The 13,218-nt window shown below is 39.4% G+C and overlaps 1 protein-coding gene across 5 annotated transcripts in view; it reads right to left on the bottom strand.

Annotated features, from left to right (window-relative positions):
- Positions 1-13,218, bottom strand: part of WNK1 (WNK lysine deficient protein kinase 1) — a 109,734-nt gene that overhangs the window by 15,376 nt on the left and 81,140 nt on the right. For all 5 annotated transcript variants that reach the window (XM_009278940.2, XM_009278939.2, XM_009278941.2 and 2 more), the window contains 7 exons: positions 12,190-12,363; positions 11,355-11,406; positions 11,052-11,192; positions 9,269-10,695; positions 6,416-6,499; positions 1,756-1,842; positions 981-1,050 (listed from right to left, as the gene is read on the bottom strand). In XM_009278940.2, coding sequence (XP_009277215.1) covers positions 981-1,050; positions 1,756-1,842; positions 6,416-6,499; positions 9,269-10,695; positions 11,052-11,192; positions 11,355-11,406; positions 12,190-12,363 — 2,035 coding nt within the window. The remainder of the gene's footprint in view (positions 1-980; positions 1,051-1,755; positions 1,843-6,415; positions 6,500-9,268; positions 10,696-11,051; positions 11,193-11,354; positions 11,407-12,189; positions 12,364-13,218) is intronic.

Below are 13,218 nucleotides of genomic sequence, written 5' to 3'. Positions count from 1 at the left end.
CTGAGAAATAACATTCTGTTTTTACTTCAGTTCTATTGGACAGCTTGCTGTGTTTATTAAGCAAATTCCCAGTTTTACTTTTACCTTCTGAACTTTAGCAGGCAAAAACCAACTCATTTTCTAGCAGATAAATGAGTTCTATGGTATAGTTCACTAGCGACTTACCAAAATGGGGATATTTTATTTTCCTATTGGTTTTATTAGCTTCTGAAGGTTTGTCATTGAACTTGAGGCACACGCAAGTTAAATAATGTTTACTAGATAGTTCAGAAATAACCTTAGTACCACATTAACAGTTTCTTCTAAAAAAAGTAAGATTTTTTAAATTAAAACAATTAGGGGAATACTGACAAGAAAGTCTCGGACTATTTTGCAAGTCGTCGTCCCCCGCCCAAACAAACAATTGAACTTATTTAGATTTGAAAGTCATTGATCATTCAGACTTCAATTGTTGATCATCTAAGTCAACCTTCAGTTGTTCTAAAGCAGCCAGAAGGGAGTCTGGTTTTCCTACTACCTTTCTTAAATTGTCAGTAGTTTAACCTTCATTTCTCTATTTAAATAGAAAGGAAACACTCTTAGGCGAGGAAGAGGTATCCTACGTATAGAACACAGCACGACGATGCAAAATGAGAAGCCTTACTGTTGCTGCCAAGAACATAACGCAAGACAGAAAACAGTTCTTTCAAATCCTGAAACTGTACCTTAGCAGCATACTGGAGATTCTTTGCAAGTCTTCATTCAGCATTTTGGACAGCTTTAAATCCTAAATGAGTTACTATAATATGCATATATCATTCCCCTCTCCTGGCCTACAGTGGAAAATTTCAGTCCAGTTACTAAAAACTAATACGATCCTTAAGGAATTGCCATTGTATGGCTTACTAAAAAGGCTATATCCTTCCAAGTTGCTAGTCTGTTCAATTTTGGATTATATCTCCATGCTGAGAAACCATCTAAAATAATCAAGGCTGTCTTACCATCCTTCAGAGACTGTGCTGCTGTGGACACCAGCCCAGTAACCGTTGTAGATGCTACTGAGGGCACAGACTACAGGTTCAAGGGGGAAAACGAAAGAAAATAAAAAATAATCAGCAGTTTGATTGAATGCCAACAAATCCACCGTACTACATATTACATAATCTTTTATTTCCACCAGGGTCAAAGTATGACCCACGACAAGACAAATGCAAGAGTTTAACCTCCGAAGCAAGCAACATCAGCAAGAGATTTTGCACACCTTACAACCCCGAGGCTGTCAGCAGAACATCCCCTTGTGCTTTGCAGAAGTAATGCATAAGTAGCCACTTGGAGATCACAGTGTCAATCATTATCTTATCAATTATCAATTTTGTATCAAAGTTATTATTACAGTCTTTTAAAATTTCAGATCCACACTTTAAACATCCCTCCCACATTAAGACTGACATATCACATAATGCTTGTTTAGTGCTCTTTCCCCTTATTCCATAGTCACTTCACCTTCTAGTTTGGTGACATTAATGATATCACGAGAAAAGCTGGATTAAGAACTAATACCAAAACCAGCCTCAGGAAATATGTAATCTATTGCAACAGAGAGATTTGTCCTATTTTGGTTGACTCAGTCCCACAAACTGGAAGATGACTCTTCATTTTTATTTTTAAAAGTCTAAAGACTGGTGTAGTGATATTAAAGGCAGTGACCTAAGAGCACGACCTTGAGAAAACACTGAAGTTTTTCAAGACTACTAACTGCCAATATTGCAAACGTACACAGGCAGGAGCAGATGTCACCGGAACAGTCTCTGGACTAAGGGTTCTTCTCAGCTTAGCATCCAGATCTTCCAATGGCTGCTGGGACTGATGAGAAAGGAAAGAGTAAACAGCTGTCCCAGCTCAGGAGAAATACATCACATTTGAGAAAAAACAGCCATATTTAATACTAAAATTTAAAGCAGTCAGTACAGCTTACATATTTCTATCATGTTCCCTTCCTACATGTTTACATTTAACATGTGTAGCACAGTAAGACTGAAAGCAATTTAAGCAACATGTTTGGTAAAAAATAGAAAAAGAAGCATTAACTGGAACTTCTGTTTTTCCTGAAGTTAGCATGAAGTTTGCATTCCCACACTTAAGAACCAACCAAAGATGCTGCAAGCCTCCAAGTTCTACATTTTTTGGTTGAAAGATAATGGAGGTAATTTGTATTATGGATTATCTAAAATACTGAAGTAAGAAAGTCAATTAGAAAAAAAAAATCATGGAAAAATTCAAAAAGATGCCCTTAATTTCAAAAGCAAGCATGGATAAAGCAAGATTGAGGATAACAAATTAAAAAAAAAAAAACACACACTTAAAAGTTCCCTCAAAGAAGCTATCTGGATGGACTGACTTGAAGAGGAAGAAGGGAGAGGGGCAGAGTCTCTCTCAAGTAGACTTGCTACTTAGATTTCAGCTGTTTGAGTTGGCATCCAAGATGATTCTCAAACTTGGTCAATTGACTTAGGGAGGGGAAGAGAAAAAGAATTACCTAAAAATATCTTAAAGATAAGAAAAGTTCGGATTCACTCAAAATTAATTAGGCCATATCCCTAAGATACATATGGAAGAAGAAAGTGGTGGCAGATGTCACTAAGTTGCAATTCTGACCCTATGGAGTAGAAATTTCCATCCAAACTTTAGCATCATTAATCTTTCCAAGTCTTCTATATTAAAAAGCTAGATCTATTTTCAGAACTGAAGCTGAGGTCATGGCAACATAAAAACATTACCTTCCACTTTCAAGAAACTGAAAGTTAGAGATCCACAACAGCATAAAGATGCTTTCAACAGGTTGCCAAGATCACATTCTTCCTGAACTGTGGATTTCAAAGCACAACAAAAAAACCTAAGAACAATAAGCCCCGTATCAATTCCATCCGAATAAAAAAAGAGCACAAGAAGATGCAGACTTCTATGACTCCATTCAGAAATCCAAATGCTTAAGCAGACAAGTGAGCTAATTTAATTCAATAATACTGTAAAATAAAGAGGACATTTCACCTGAAATACTGTATAATTCTCACCACTTATGCTCACAAGATGGCATTTGCTTCAAGTAAACAAAGAGTTGAGATATCAGAATGATCAGGAAATAAAGATTTCCTTATGGAACAAGGGTACCAAAATGAAGCTTGAAAAATTAATCTAAATACACTTCAAAGAGCAATTAAGGAATAAACAGAACAGGTATTTAAGACTAAGGAACAAACTGTCCAAAACTGGTCTTGAGGTGACATGTACTTTGTCTGCAAATTAGGAGTCTGGTACTAAGGAAAGAAAAAGTAATTGTGTAATGAGCTACTGACAGAAGCAGTAAGGAAGGCAAGCCTATCTGCTTTAAGACAAGCCAGTAATTTTCCAGATAGCAGCAAATGCGCTTAACAGTCAATTAGATTTGATCCAGTTGGTCTCCTCCAATTTCATCTCACTCCTAGACAGGCTTTAGAGTTCAAATGAGAAGTGAAATTAGGTAACCTGTTTGCAAAGGACAAGAAGCAAGGGATCTATATTTGCGCCTTTTCCATACCACAAATCATAGAATCATAGAATCACTGAGGTTGGAAAAGACCTCTAAGATCATCGAGTCCAACCATCGACCCAACACCACCAGAAATACCTATGACAAACAGGAAGAAGCCTTTTGCAGTGGTACAGTGGCTTGAGTCATATAAGTGTCTGCAAGTGCTTTGAGTCTGGGGGAAAAATATTACTAATATACCCAGTTCCAAGCAATGACAACAAAAAGGACTATGAACTTAGTGTGACTGATTTTAGCCAGCTGCCTCCAGATCCATTTGCTGCCCTTGCTCACGGTAAGAATGCAGGTAAGAATTATCACCAAATTGTTATTGTCTCCTCTTCAGCAAAACCATGCTTCAAAAAGAACTGGCTGAAAGGCATAAACCAGCTTCTGCCTCCAGAAGCCATGGGGAAAAAAAAAGTGTTGCTTGCTAACATCACCATCTTACAGCTCTACAGAAGTCAATTAGCTTCTTGCTCAGGTTGGAGGCAGAAGATACCCATTTCCTGATTACTCACAGGGCAGGAATATGGCCCTCATTCAGCCTGCTAGAAAGAAGCTGCATAAAACCAAATACAGCAGCACTCCTTTCCATGGCAGGTTTCAAGAGCAATACATTCACTTCCATAGTTTTCTTACATAAAGAGCACAAATTTCTGCCTTTTCAAACCGAATAATACTTTCCAAGTAGCAGACTGATTCTCATTGCTTATAAGAGATTTAAACATGCTTTAATTAAAAAGAAGAGACAACCAAGTAGTACTTCTGGACACAGAGGCCATCTGTGAGGACTCTTGATTAAGGTCACTGATTTGCATTTGCTCCATCAGATGAAGACCAAGAAGGTGGTAAAGAAGGAACAAAGAGGATGAGATGTCAACTTTCAGCACATTGTAACTTCGGTCCACTAGACTGTTTCCATTCTAACCTCCAGGACACACGCCATGCAAACTTAGTCTAAGAGAGATTCTTAAGAGATCACAAAATATTGACATTTACTGAGAGAGCTAGAGAAACTGCTGAATGAAAGACAGAGCTTCTGCATAGAGAGCACTGGAGGAAAAAAGCTGGAAAACTTTAAAAAGGAACTATTAAGGTCATAACCAACACAAAACTACACGAAAGCAGGGAACATGCCCTGCTGCTCAACTCTACTCATGCCTTTAGAACCAGGTAATACCATGGTTCTCACATTTCAAAGACAGAAATGGAAACACTCTTCCAATGGTATCTTTGAAGATTAGCACCCTAATACATGTAATTCAGTTTTTAGTTTTAGCTGTAGAATATGAGCCATGACAGCTCATTAACCAAAGTTGCCTTAGCACAGTTTGCTGTGCTAAGTTGCAATTTTCTAACACTATTCCTTTGTATGACAGTCAGCTTAAATCCTTTCAGATAGAAGTTTTCTCATCAGGCTATTGTAAATCCCAAAAAAGGAACAGCTTGCAAAGAACTAAAGTGACCTTTGAAGTGTATTTTACATTCCCTTCCACAGGTGAAACTTGAATTCAAGAGCTCCGTTGCAAGAGATGAGAGGGAGAACGTTAGAGTGTTATGGAGAGAATTTTAACACAGACTGAGCTAACATTGATAAAATTCTCAGTGGTCAAGAAAATGAAAAAGAAATCAGGCCATAATGCTAATAAGTATTGTACAAGTTTTCATACTGTAGCTATTTTATTGGAATTACTTTAAATTATAGTGAAGACGTAAGTGAATAATTCCTTTCTATAAAAGGACAGTCTCCAAGTATAGCTTTTGGACACATATTCTAAGACTATTCACTGTGGACTTGAACCACAGGTGGAAGAGGTTAATACTGTAAGAAGCACACGTACACAGGAAACAGTAGATTTAAGACAAAATTACTCTGAGCCTTAAGCAGGCACCACTAAGTACCCACTTGAATCACATCTTTACAGGTTTGAATATAAAACTGGGATGGTAATTCTGTGCCAAGTGTACTTTAATATAATTCTATAGAAAGCCAACTTTGTGTTTATTCACAAAATTCTTTCAGAAGTAGCACAACTCTATCTCATGATCTCATGGGTTTTGCTCGGTTATTTTTTCAGCTTTTCTTTGCATATTGAAGTGTAGTGTTCCCATGTTACATCTCATTACACAGCATTTAGAAGATCCATAAAACAGTTTTTTCTTAATACAGTTCTTTCAATTACAGGGTGGGTGTTCTATTTTTTAAAAAACAGTGAAGACAGATTCAATCTTTGTGGTCTTGAGCTGAACACCTGTCCAATTCACATACAAAATATCCAAGCTAACTATTGCATACAAGGACAGAATCTGAGCAAGGGAAGCCACTGTTACAGTTCCACTCATGTTTACAATCAGAAGCTTCAAAGACCTTTTGCAAATCTGAAAGCCTAGTGAAGTCAGTGTAGTAATAACTGGGAAAAAACAAACAACAAAAACCAGGAATTCACAAAGCCAGCAATTTTGCATTTTCATTAATGTTTAATTGCAGTATATACTTCTTCCCTAAAGAGCTATTATTTTGCTACTATACCCTTTTCAAGAAGAAAACAGGTTCAAGTTTTATGCACACACTCACCTGTGTTACTTTTTAAAAAAAAACAAACCTCTAAAGTTCAGGTTAACACACTAAAAAACCCCAAGCCTGATTAATTGTTCCTGTGCTTCACACACTGGGTACAGCATTCCAAAGGGCAAGCTACATATCCAGTGATGAAGTGACTCTGGGCACTGCTACAGTTACACAAGAGAGGTTACTCAGTCAAAAGAAAAGAAAAACAAAGACATTAATAACATGCAATGGAGAGTTTAATCGAAACATGCTCTTTGAAAGGAAAAGAAGCAGATAAAATCTGCCAAGTCATGTAGCACCTGAGTTAGTGAAGGTCCTGGAAAAGGTGGCAGCGGCTCACTGGATGGAGTGCCAGCTGGAAGTTCAGAACCTACTGGTAGCACCTATGGATAACGAAGAGGAAACGCGAGTCCATCAGACACGGAACAACAGAAGGACCAGATACCAAGCTACAGTCAGTCATGTCATACAACAGAAGCCTCAACATTTTTTTCTGTAGAGACTTCCTTCCTGGAGCATTAGCATAGAGTCTTTAGGGATTTTTGCAACAAAGTTGGGGGAAGTTGGTTGTTTGCTTTTGTTTTACTTTTTAATCCAGATTATCTTTGAGTGGCCACAATTTCCAGTTTAAACAAGCCACTGCGTCCAGGAGCAAAGTATCTTGGGGATATTATTTTCAAGTCTGCAAGAACTGATACAACAATTCTTCCAAAAAGCAATTAAGTTTCCAAGAAGCTTAATTTATAAAAGGGTGCAAGAACGCACTCAATCTCCTTACAACAGATCTATGTTAACTGCCCATTAGCAAGAGCAAGCTACATGCTTCCGGCAAATTGTTCCAAGGAACTTGAGAACAGGAACTGTCATGCCTGAGGATGTCTCCACTTGTTGAGAAGCAGATTTATAGACCTCTTGCACCAATCTCTTGATCCATCACTTTTTTTTGAACCTGAAGGGCGTTGATGACCCACAGAAGATGACTAGGCCATGCAACTGGGTAGGGGGAAGTCATCCAGGTTATGTAGAAGAGGTTAGAGAGACTGGAAAGGTTAGAAGGAGGCATCAAAGCCTTCCCGCCAGGTCAGATAGCACATTCCAGTTAGTTATTTCCATTGTTAGGGAAGTGGGAAGTTCTAGGAATTAAGTGATCCATTACACAATTTGCAATTCTTATTCTCAGCTGTAATCTTGAGGCTTGACCGTGACTTTGAAGTTTGAGAAATACATGATAGCCTTATGAGTTATAGCGTTGGTCAGCTGGCTTCCCTTGCACGACAGCGAGCACTGCTGAGTATGTGTAACTGGCCCAAAGTCAACTCTGGTCCTCAACAAGCAGAACCAGTTCTAGCTTGCAGTCATGTTACCACAGCTTAACTAATGGTTCAAATTGCAGTAGTAACTGCCCGGTGGAGATACACTGCATAATTATCTATCCTCCCAAGAACGTTTCAGCAGGAACTACGCAAAGTTGCATTACCTCAGCTTTTTTCTGCGCTAGGAACATACACGTGGATGTCACCTGTTCTGAGGCATGTTGAATTCTTAAGCTGTGGTAAGTTAATCATTTAGTTTATGAATAAGAGGCAAAACATACTTTAAATAAATTCATAAGACAAGTCAAAACACATCTAACTGTCTAGGTTAACAGGCTGGCCATAAACAAAATAAAATACACACATACACAGTTTAGTAAACCCCAGAAAACTAAAGCAATAAGCTCCTTAAAGCTCAAAAACAACACAGAAAGTTAAACTAAAATTAAGCTTTGGAAAAAACCAAACTAATTTATAAGTGAAAACTTCAGAGAGGAGGTAGTTTTCCCACAACTGACATCAAAAACCCCAAACATTTGTTACATTTAAACCCAAACCTTTGCAATTACAGGTTTGCAGTTAGCAGGTTTCTAACTGCTCCAACTGTTTCTGAACCAATACCAGTTTTTATTACTTTCCAATCTTTCTTTTCTAATTCTCAACTTCATTTCTATATAAATGAATGCCTCTGTGTCTAGATTTCCTTCCCAACTTCCTTGGCACATATTCCCGCTCCTCCATGGCAGAAATTTTCAACTTTGTTTGAATACAAAGAGTACAAGGGAAAGACTACTAATGAATGGAGATGCTAGGAGCATTAGCTCAATTCAAATGGCCTGAAACTGGTTAATAGCAAGGCTAAAGATGACCAACACAAAGTGTTGGTGAGTGGAAAAGAACATTACAGAAACAAAAAGAAGTGAGTATTAAGGTTTTTGGTTTGTTAAACACCTGAAAGTTTCTTCAACCTATTTCCATTTAACTTTGAAAAGGAAAGGGCTACCAAGAGCTTAAAATATTGAAATGCACTGTCTCCCAACACAGGGAGCCATTTAAAAGAAAATAGGTAGTCTAATTTCACATATTGATACTTCTGGTTAGTGAGCAGGTAACAACATCCACAACATCTCAAGTTGTTACTGTAAGTCAGGACTATCTTTATGAAAGAGCGTTTGTTTGAAGAGCACAATTCAGTAAACAAACAAAAAAGTTTGTTTTCAGGTCTCCAGGTATCTTTTAAACTTCTCAGAATTCTGCTTTCACAAATCTAACATTTGGAAGGAAGAGTATCCAGCCACCACATAAGCAGCAGAGGACTTAAAAAAAAAACCCACACACAAAAAAACCAAAAACTTTGAGCCGGGTTCACCCTTGCCTTCGAGGAACAGGCTAATGATAAGAAGCAGAACACTAAGCTATCCTGACTACTTTGTCAAACATACAACCACCCCGTCTCATTCTAGTGATCATGTACAAGATAAAAAGCTATTTAAAGCAAGACTTCCAAATTCTATTTGAAAAAACAACCAAAAAAATCCCACAAAAAACCAAACCACAGTTGCTTCACTCTTTGTAGTTAAGGACTAGGAAAAATTAACAGCGACACTAGAGAGCTCTCTGAGAGGCACAATATAGAATTGGACTTTTTTTTTTTCTCCAATACGGACAAAATAAAACACCTCTTGGGACACAAAACCAACCAGAGCATAAAACTTTCAATATTATATTAAATGAAGACACCTCTGCCTGGATAAATATTTTGCTTTATAAAAGGGATTTTGCTCAAGAAGGCTGTTTCCTACAATACTCGAATATTCACACAAATGTTACATTTCTTACCGGTATCCTGCTAAGAGGGGGCTTTGAAGGAGAGGTCCCCGGTTTCACTACTGCTGTTGCAATGCTGCTCGATGCCGAAATATAGCTGACTGGGGTGATCACTTGCCCAGGAGTGGCAACTGGTGTCAGCACTGGCAAGCCAGTTGGTCCAAGAGGCAAACTGCTCGGAGGTATACAAGTGCTAATGGATGTCAGGGGTTTAGTTGGTGCAACAACAGTGGTTGGTATCCCAGGAATAACTGTAGTTTCCATTACCAACGATGTCTCCAGAGATACTGATGGATGCGCTGTTCCCACATTGCCATGTTCACTGAAGAGAGACCGTAGCTTTTCTTCCAGGGTCTTTATATCATCGATACCAGGAGCTTTAGACTGAGCATCAGCATCAGCCTCCAGACAGTGAATATGAGGCTGATTGGGTAACGGAGCTGGTTGAGGCTGGCTGTGTATCAAAGTTTGCTGTACTGCAGGCAAGTTAGTGACTGGTTGTGGTAAGACACCAGGTAAGGGAACCTGGGGCAACATGGGTGCTGCACCTGGAATCTGGGGTAGGACAGGTGTTGATGAAATTCCTGATGGGACAAGTAAGGGATGTATCACTGGCTGAGTGACTGAACCACATATACTTGTTGCTACCGAGGATGATAAAGGCGCAGAGATTGGAAGAGATAAGCCAGCTGCATTGCAGAGCTGTGATTTATCCACAGACTGCCCACTCTCAGGTAGTGACCGTGGAGCACTTACAACTGTTGTTTCTGCCAGATTGGAGATAGAGCCACTGCTACTAAGCTGAGGAATCTGCAAAGCCACATTCTGAGCCAGAGTCAGGGCAACAGACGTCTGTGGTGCTGCCATACTACTTACAATCTGAGGAGTAGACTGAGATGTCACAGCTGGTGCAACGACACCAAGACCAGTGACACCGGGAACCTGGGTAGATGGCAGTGCCAAAGAAGACGGTGTGCTGACACTGGGGGCAATGTCTCCAGTTACTGGTTGAGCAGGCTGGGCTGTGGTAGGTAAGGAGAAAGAAGCAGGGGCGCTCACACTGGAAGCGACACCAGTTGATTGCTGTCCAGATTGTGAGGCTGGAGGTGGAGAAATAGAGCTTGGCACACTTGCACTTGGTGCAACTCCAATAGCTGCACTTTCTGAAGGCAAAGTAACAGATCCTGGAAGAGAAACACCTGTGTTGGAGGGAACAGATACTGAAGCAGCAGCCACAGATGCAGCAGGTGCACCACTGCCCGCCATGGTAGAAAGTGCAGGTGGAAATGGTGGTATTGTTTGATTGAACACTGGAGGAGCTGTACTAGGTCCTTCTGTCATTTGAGCATGCCCCATCTCGGAGAAAGCTTGCTGCAAGCTTAGTGATGATGCTGAGTGGGAGAGATTCATTCCAGGACCATGCAGTGGAGATGCAGCAACTGGAAGAACAGAAAAATGTCAGTCCACCTGGAAAAGTTCATTACAGTATTATTGTCTATTGTTAGACTAAGATCACATTTACCTCTCGACATAATAAAAAAAATTACAAATCCAGGCTTACAATGAAATACAGAATTAAGGTTTCAGAGTCTTGCAGACAGCCCATCAGCATTTCCGCTCCCCCCCCACCCCCCCCGAGAATCCTGCATAGTATCACCCAAATTCTTATCAGCACAGACAGTTCCTTACTTCCCCAAGTACTTTAAGAGGTCTTTAGGAACAGTTTAGTTAACTAACTTCACAGATTTGATGAACGTGTCTTAGCCATCAGATTTTAAGAGTTTAGATGACTTACCCACATCCGGAGCTTCTTTTCCTCCAGGAACAGCAGGTGTGAAAAAGCCCTGTTCTTTTAAGCGACTCTCAGGGACAGGGCTGACAATAAACCGTCTTCCTGCAGAATGCACAACCTGGGTAAAGGAGCTAGGAGGAACCCCTAAACAGAAAGAAGTTAGATGTTTAGTGATACATGGCTGTAACTAAATACCTAACCTGCAATATGGAATGTGCACTCCATCATACAAAATAAAAACTTGGCTGCACCCATCCGCTGAAACAGAAAAAGGTAACTGTTGAAAAAAAATCACAAAAGACTTACCTATTCTTTGTGGCATGGAAGATGTAGGATCTGGCTGTTTGAACTCTCCTTTCTGTAAAGTAAGATAAAATTTAAAGTTCTATTCTGAAACAGAAACCCACAAGATAGTTCTTAAAATGCTAGCTTACTGAAATGTGGGCATTTAAGGTAAGCAGTACCTTCGACCCAAGCACCGTTACCAAACTAGTGGAATTCTGCCCAGATAAGTGTCAGCTACAGTGCTTTTGGAGCTTCTCAGCTTAGTGACCATCAATGTAACAAATTGATCTAAACACTCTCTTGTTAACAGGCAGTCCAACTAATTTCCTTAAACATCCCGCAGATAAATGGATGTTTCAAACTAGTTCTGGGTGGAAATAAGGTAGAGACTCAGGAAGCGTCACCCCTTCTTATTCCCAGCAACCAGTTTCAAAACCTGTGTTTCCTAACCGAGCCATCCAATCTCTTAGTAGCTCACTGGGTAGAGGGGCTGAGTCCAGGCTCTCAGTGTTTAGCAAGCAGCACAGGGCTGGGAGTTTTAGCGTCCTACCCCACAATAACCTCAAATCCAAGAAGCCTCAGCATTTAAGATTGTCTGTTTAGTGGACTGTTAGGAGATTCAGCAGCTTCGGAAGTGTTAGAACACGTCAAAAAGCAAGAGGTCTATGTTATTTAGCTTTCTAAATGAATTTTTGGCTCTCACTGATATAAAGCTTTCTCTGTCTTTTCATTTCATTATTAAGCTTTGATATTTCTCACGAAAGAAAGTTTCAGTTTCTAGCTAGCTCTACTCACAAAACCATACCACCCAAAATGGAAAAAACAAGTAGCTAAGGCAATCTGTCCTTTTACATACCTGTGACCCTGGAAAGAAGCCATCATCTTTTGTCCGCATACTCTCCAAACCCTGATCACCTTCTGGCTCCACACTTACATCCTCACTTAGCATTTCATCTGCTTTCTCAATAATCTCTCGTACCTGTTCTACGAATGAGTCTCTCTCTGTTGCTAAAATAAACTCATTCTGCACCTGTAAAGAGAAGAAAGCAACAGTAATTTTCCACAAATTATTTCAAAACAATATATTGAATAACCATAATTTACTTTTGGTGTTACTGTTTGTCCTCCCTTCATTGCTCTTATGCACAAGATAAAGATGGTGACACCTTAGAGAAAAACAATTGTTTCTAAAATTATCTCCAGCACAAAAGTATTTGCCCTGGATTACTCTCTGCTGTGGAACAACACTCAATCTCACTTCATCAAACGGTCACCTCAATCTTTGCTTAGCACAGTGAAGTTTAAAATTAGCAGCCTTAATGTACATTACATTAGATAAGAGGAACAGCAGCAAGAGCCACATTTAAAGGAAACAATAATAAAAAAAATTGAAAATTCTGTATTGCACAGAACTCATCTTGCTTCTTTCTTTCCGTGCCATATAGAACTTCTACTCTATGCAGGTTGTGCATTGCTAACTCAAAGTCTGGCTGTAGTATGTAAATGCAAGTATTAATTATGTTCCCAATATGGGGAGAGGAAGATTGCTCAGCCTATTTAGTTTCAGTACATTACACTGCTTTATAAAAACACATTCTACTGCTTATGTTGGAGGAAACAAGCTTAAACAAGTACACTTGGCATTTAGAAAGACATTCTTAGTTTGGTCTGACCCATGAGAAAATTCTGTCTCCTGAAATAATGCATGGTAAAACTCTCAGAGACAGTCTATGAAACAGAAGTAAAGCTGTCAGTCACAGTATCTCTGCATTTTTTGTTGTTTGGGGGGGTGGGGTGGGGGTGGGGGGTGCGCGCGCACATTGGTTTTGGTTTTGTTTGTGTTTTTAAAATCAACCATACTCTTATTTCTCCATAATCACTTTAG

Source organism: Aptenodytes forsteri, unplaced genomic scaffold (assembly GCF_000699145.1).
Source record: "Aptenodytes forsteri isolate BGI_AS27 unplaced genomic scaffold, ASM69914v1 Scaffold241, whole genome shotgun sequence".
Classification (NCBI taxonomy): Eukaryota; Metazoa; Chordata; class Aves; order Sphenisciformes; family Spheniscidae; genus Aptenodytes; species Aptenodytes forsteri.
Note: the sequence above shows the minus strand (reverse complement) of the source record. Positions and strands in the feature narration are given on the sequence as shown.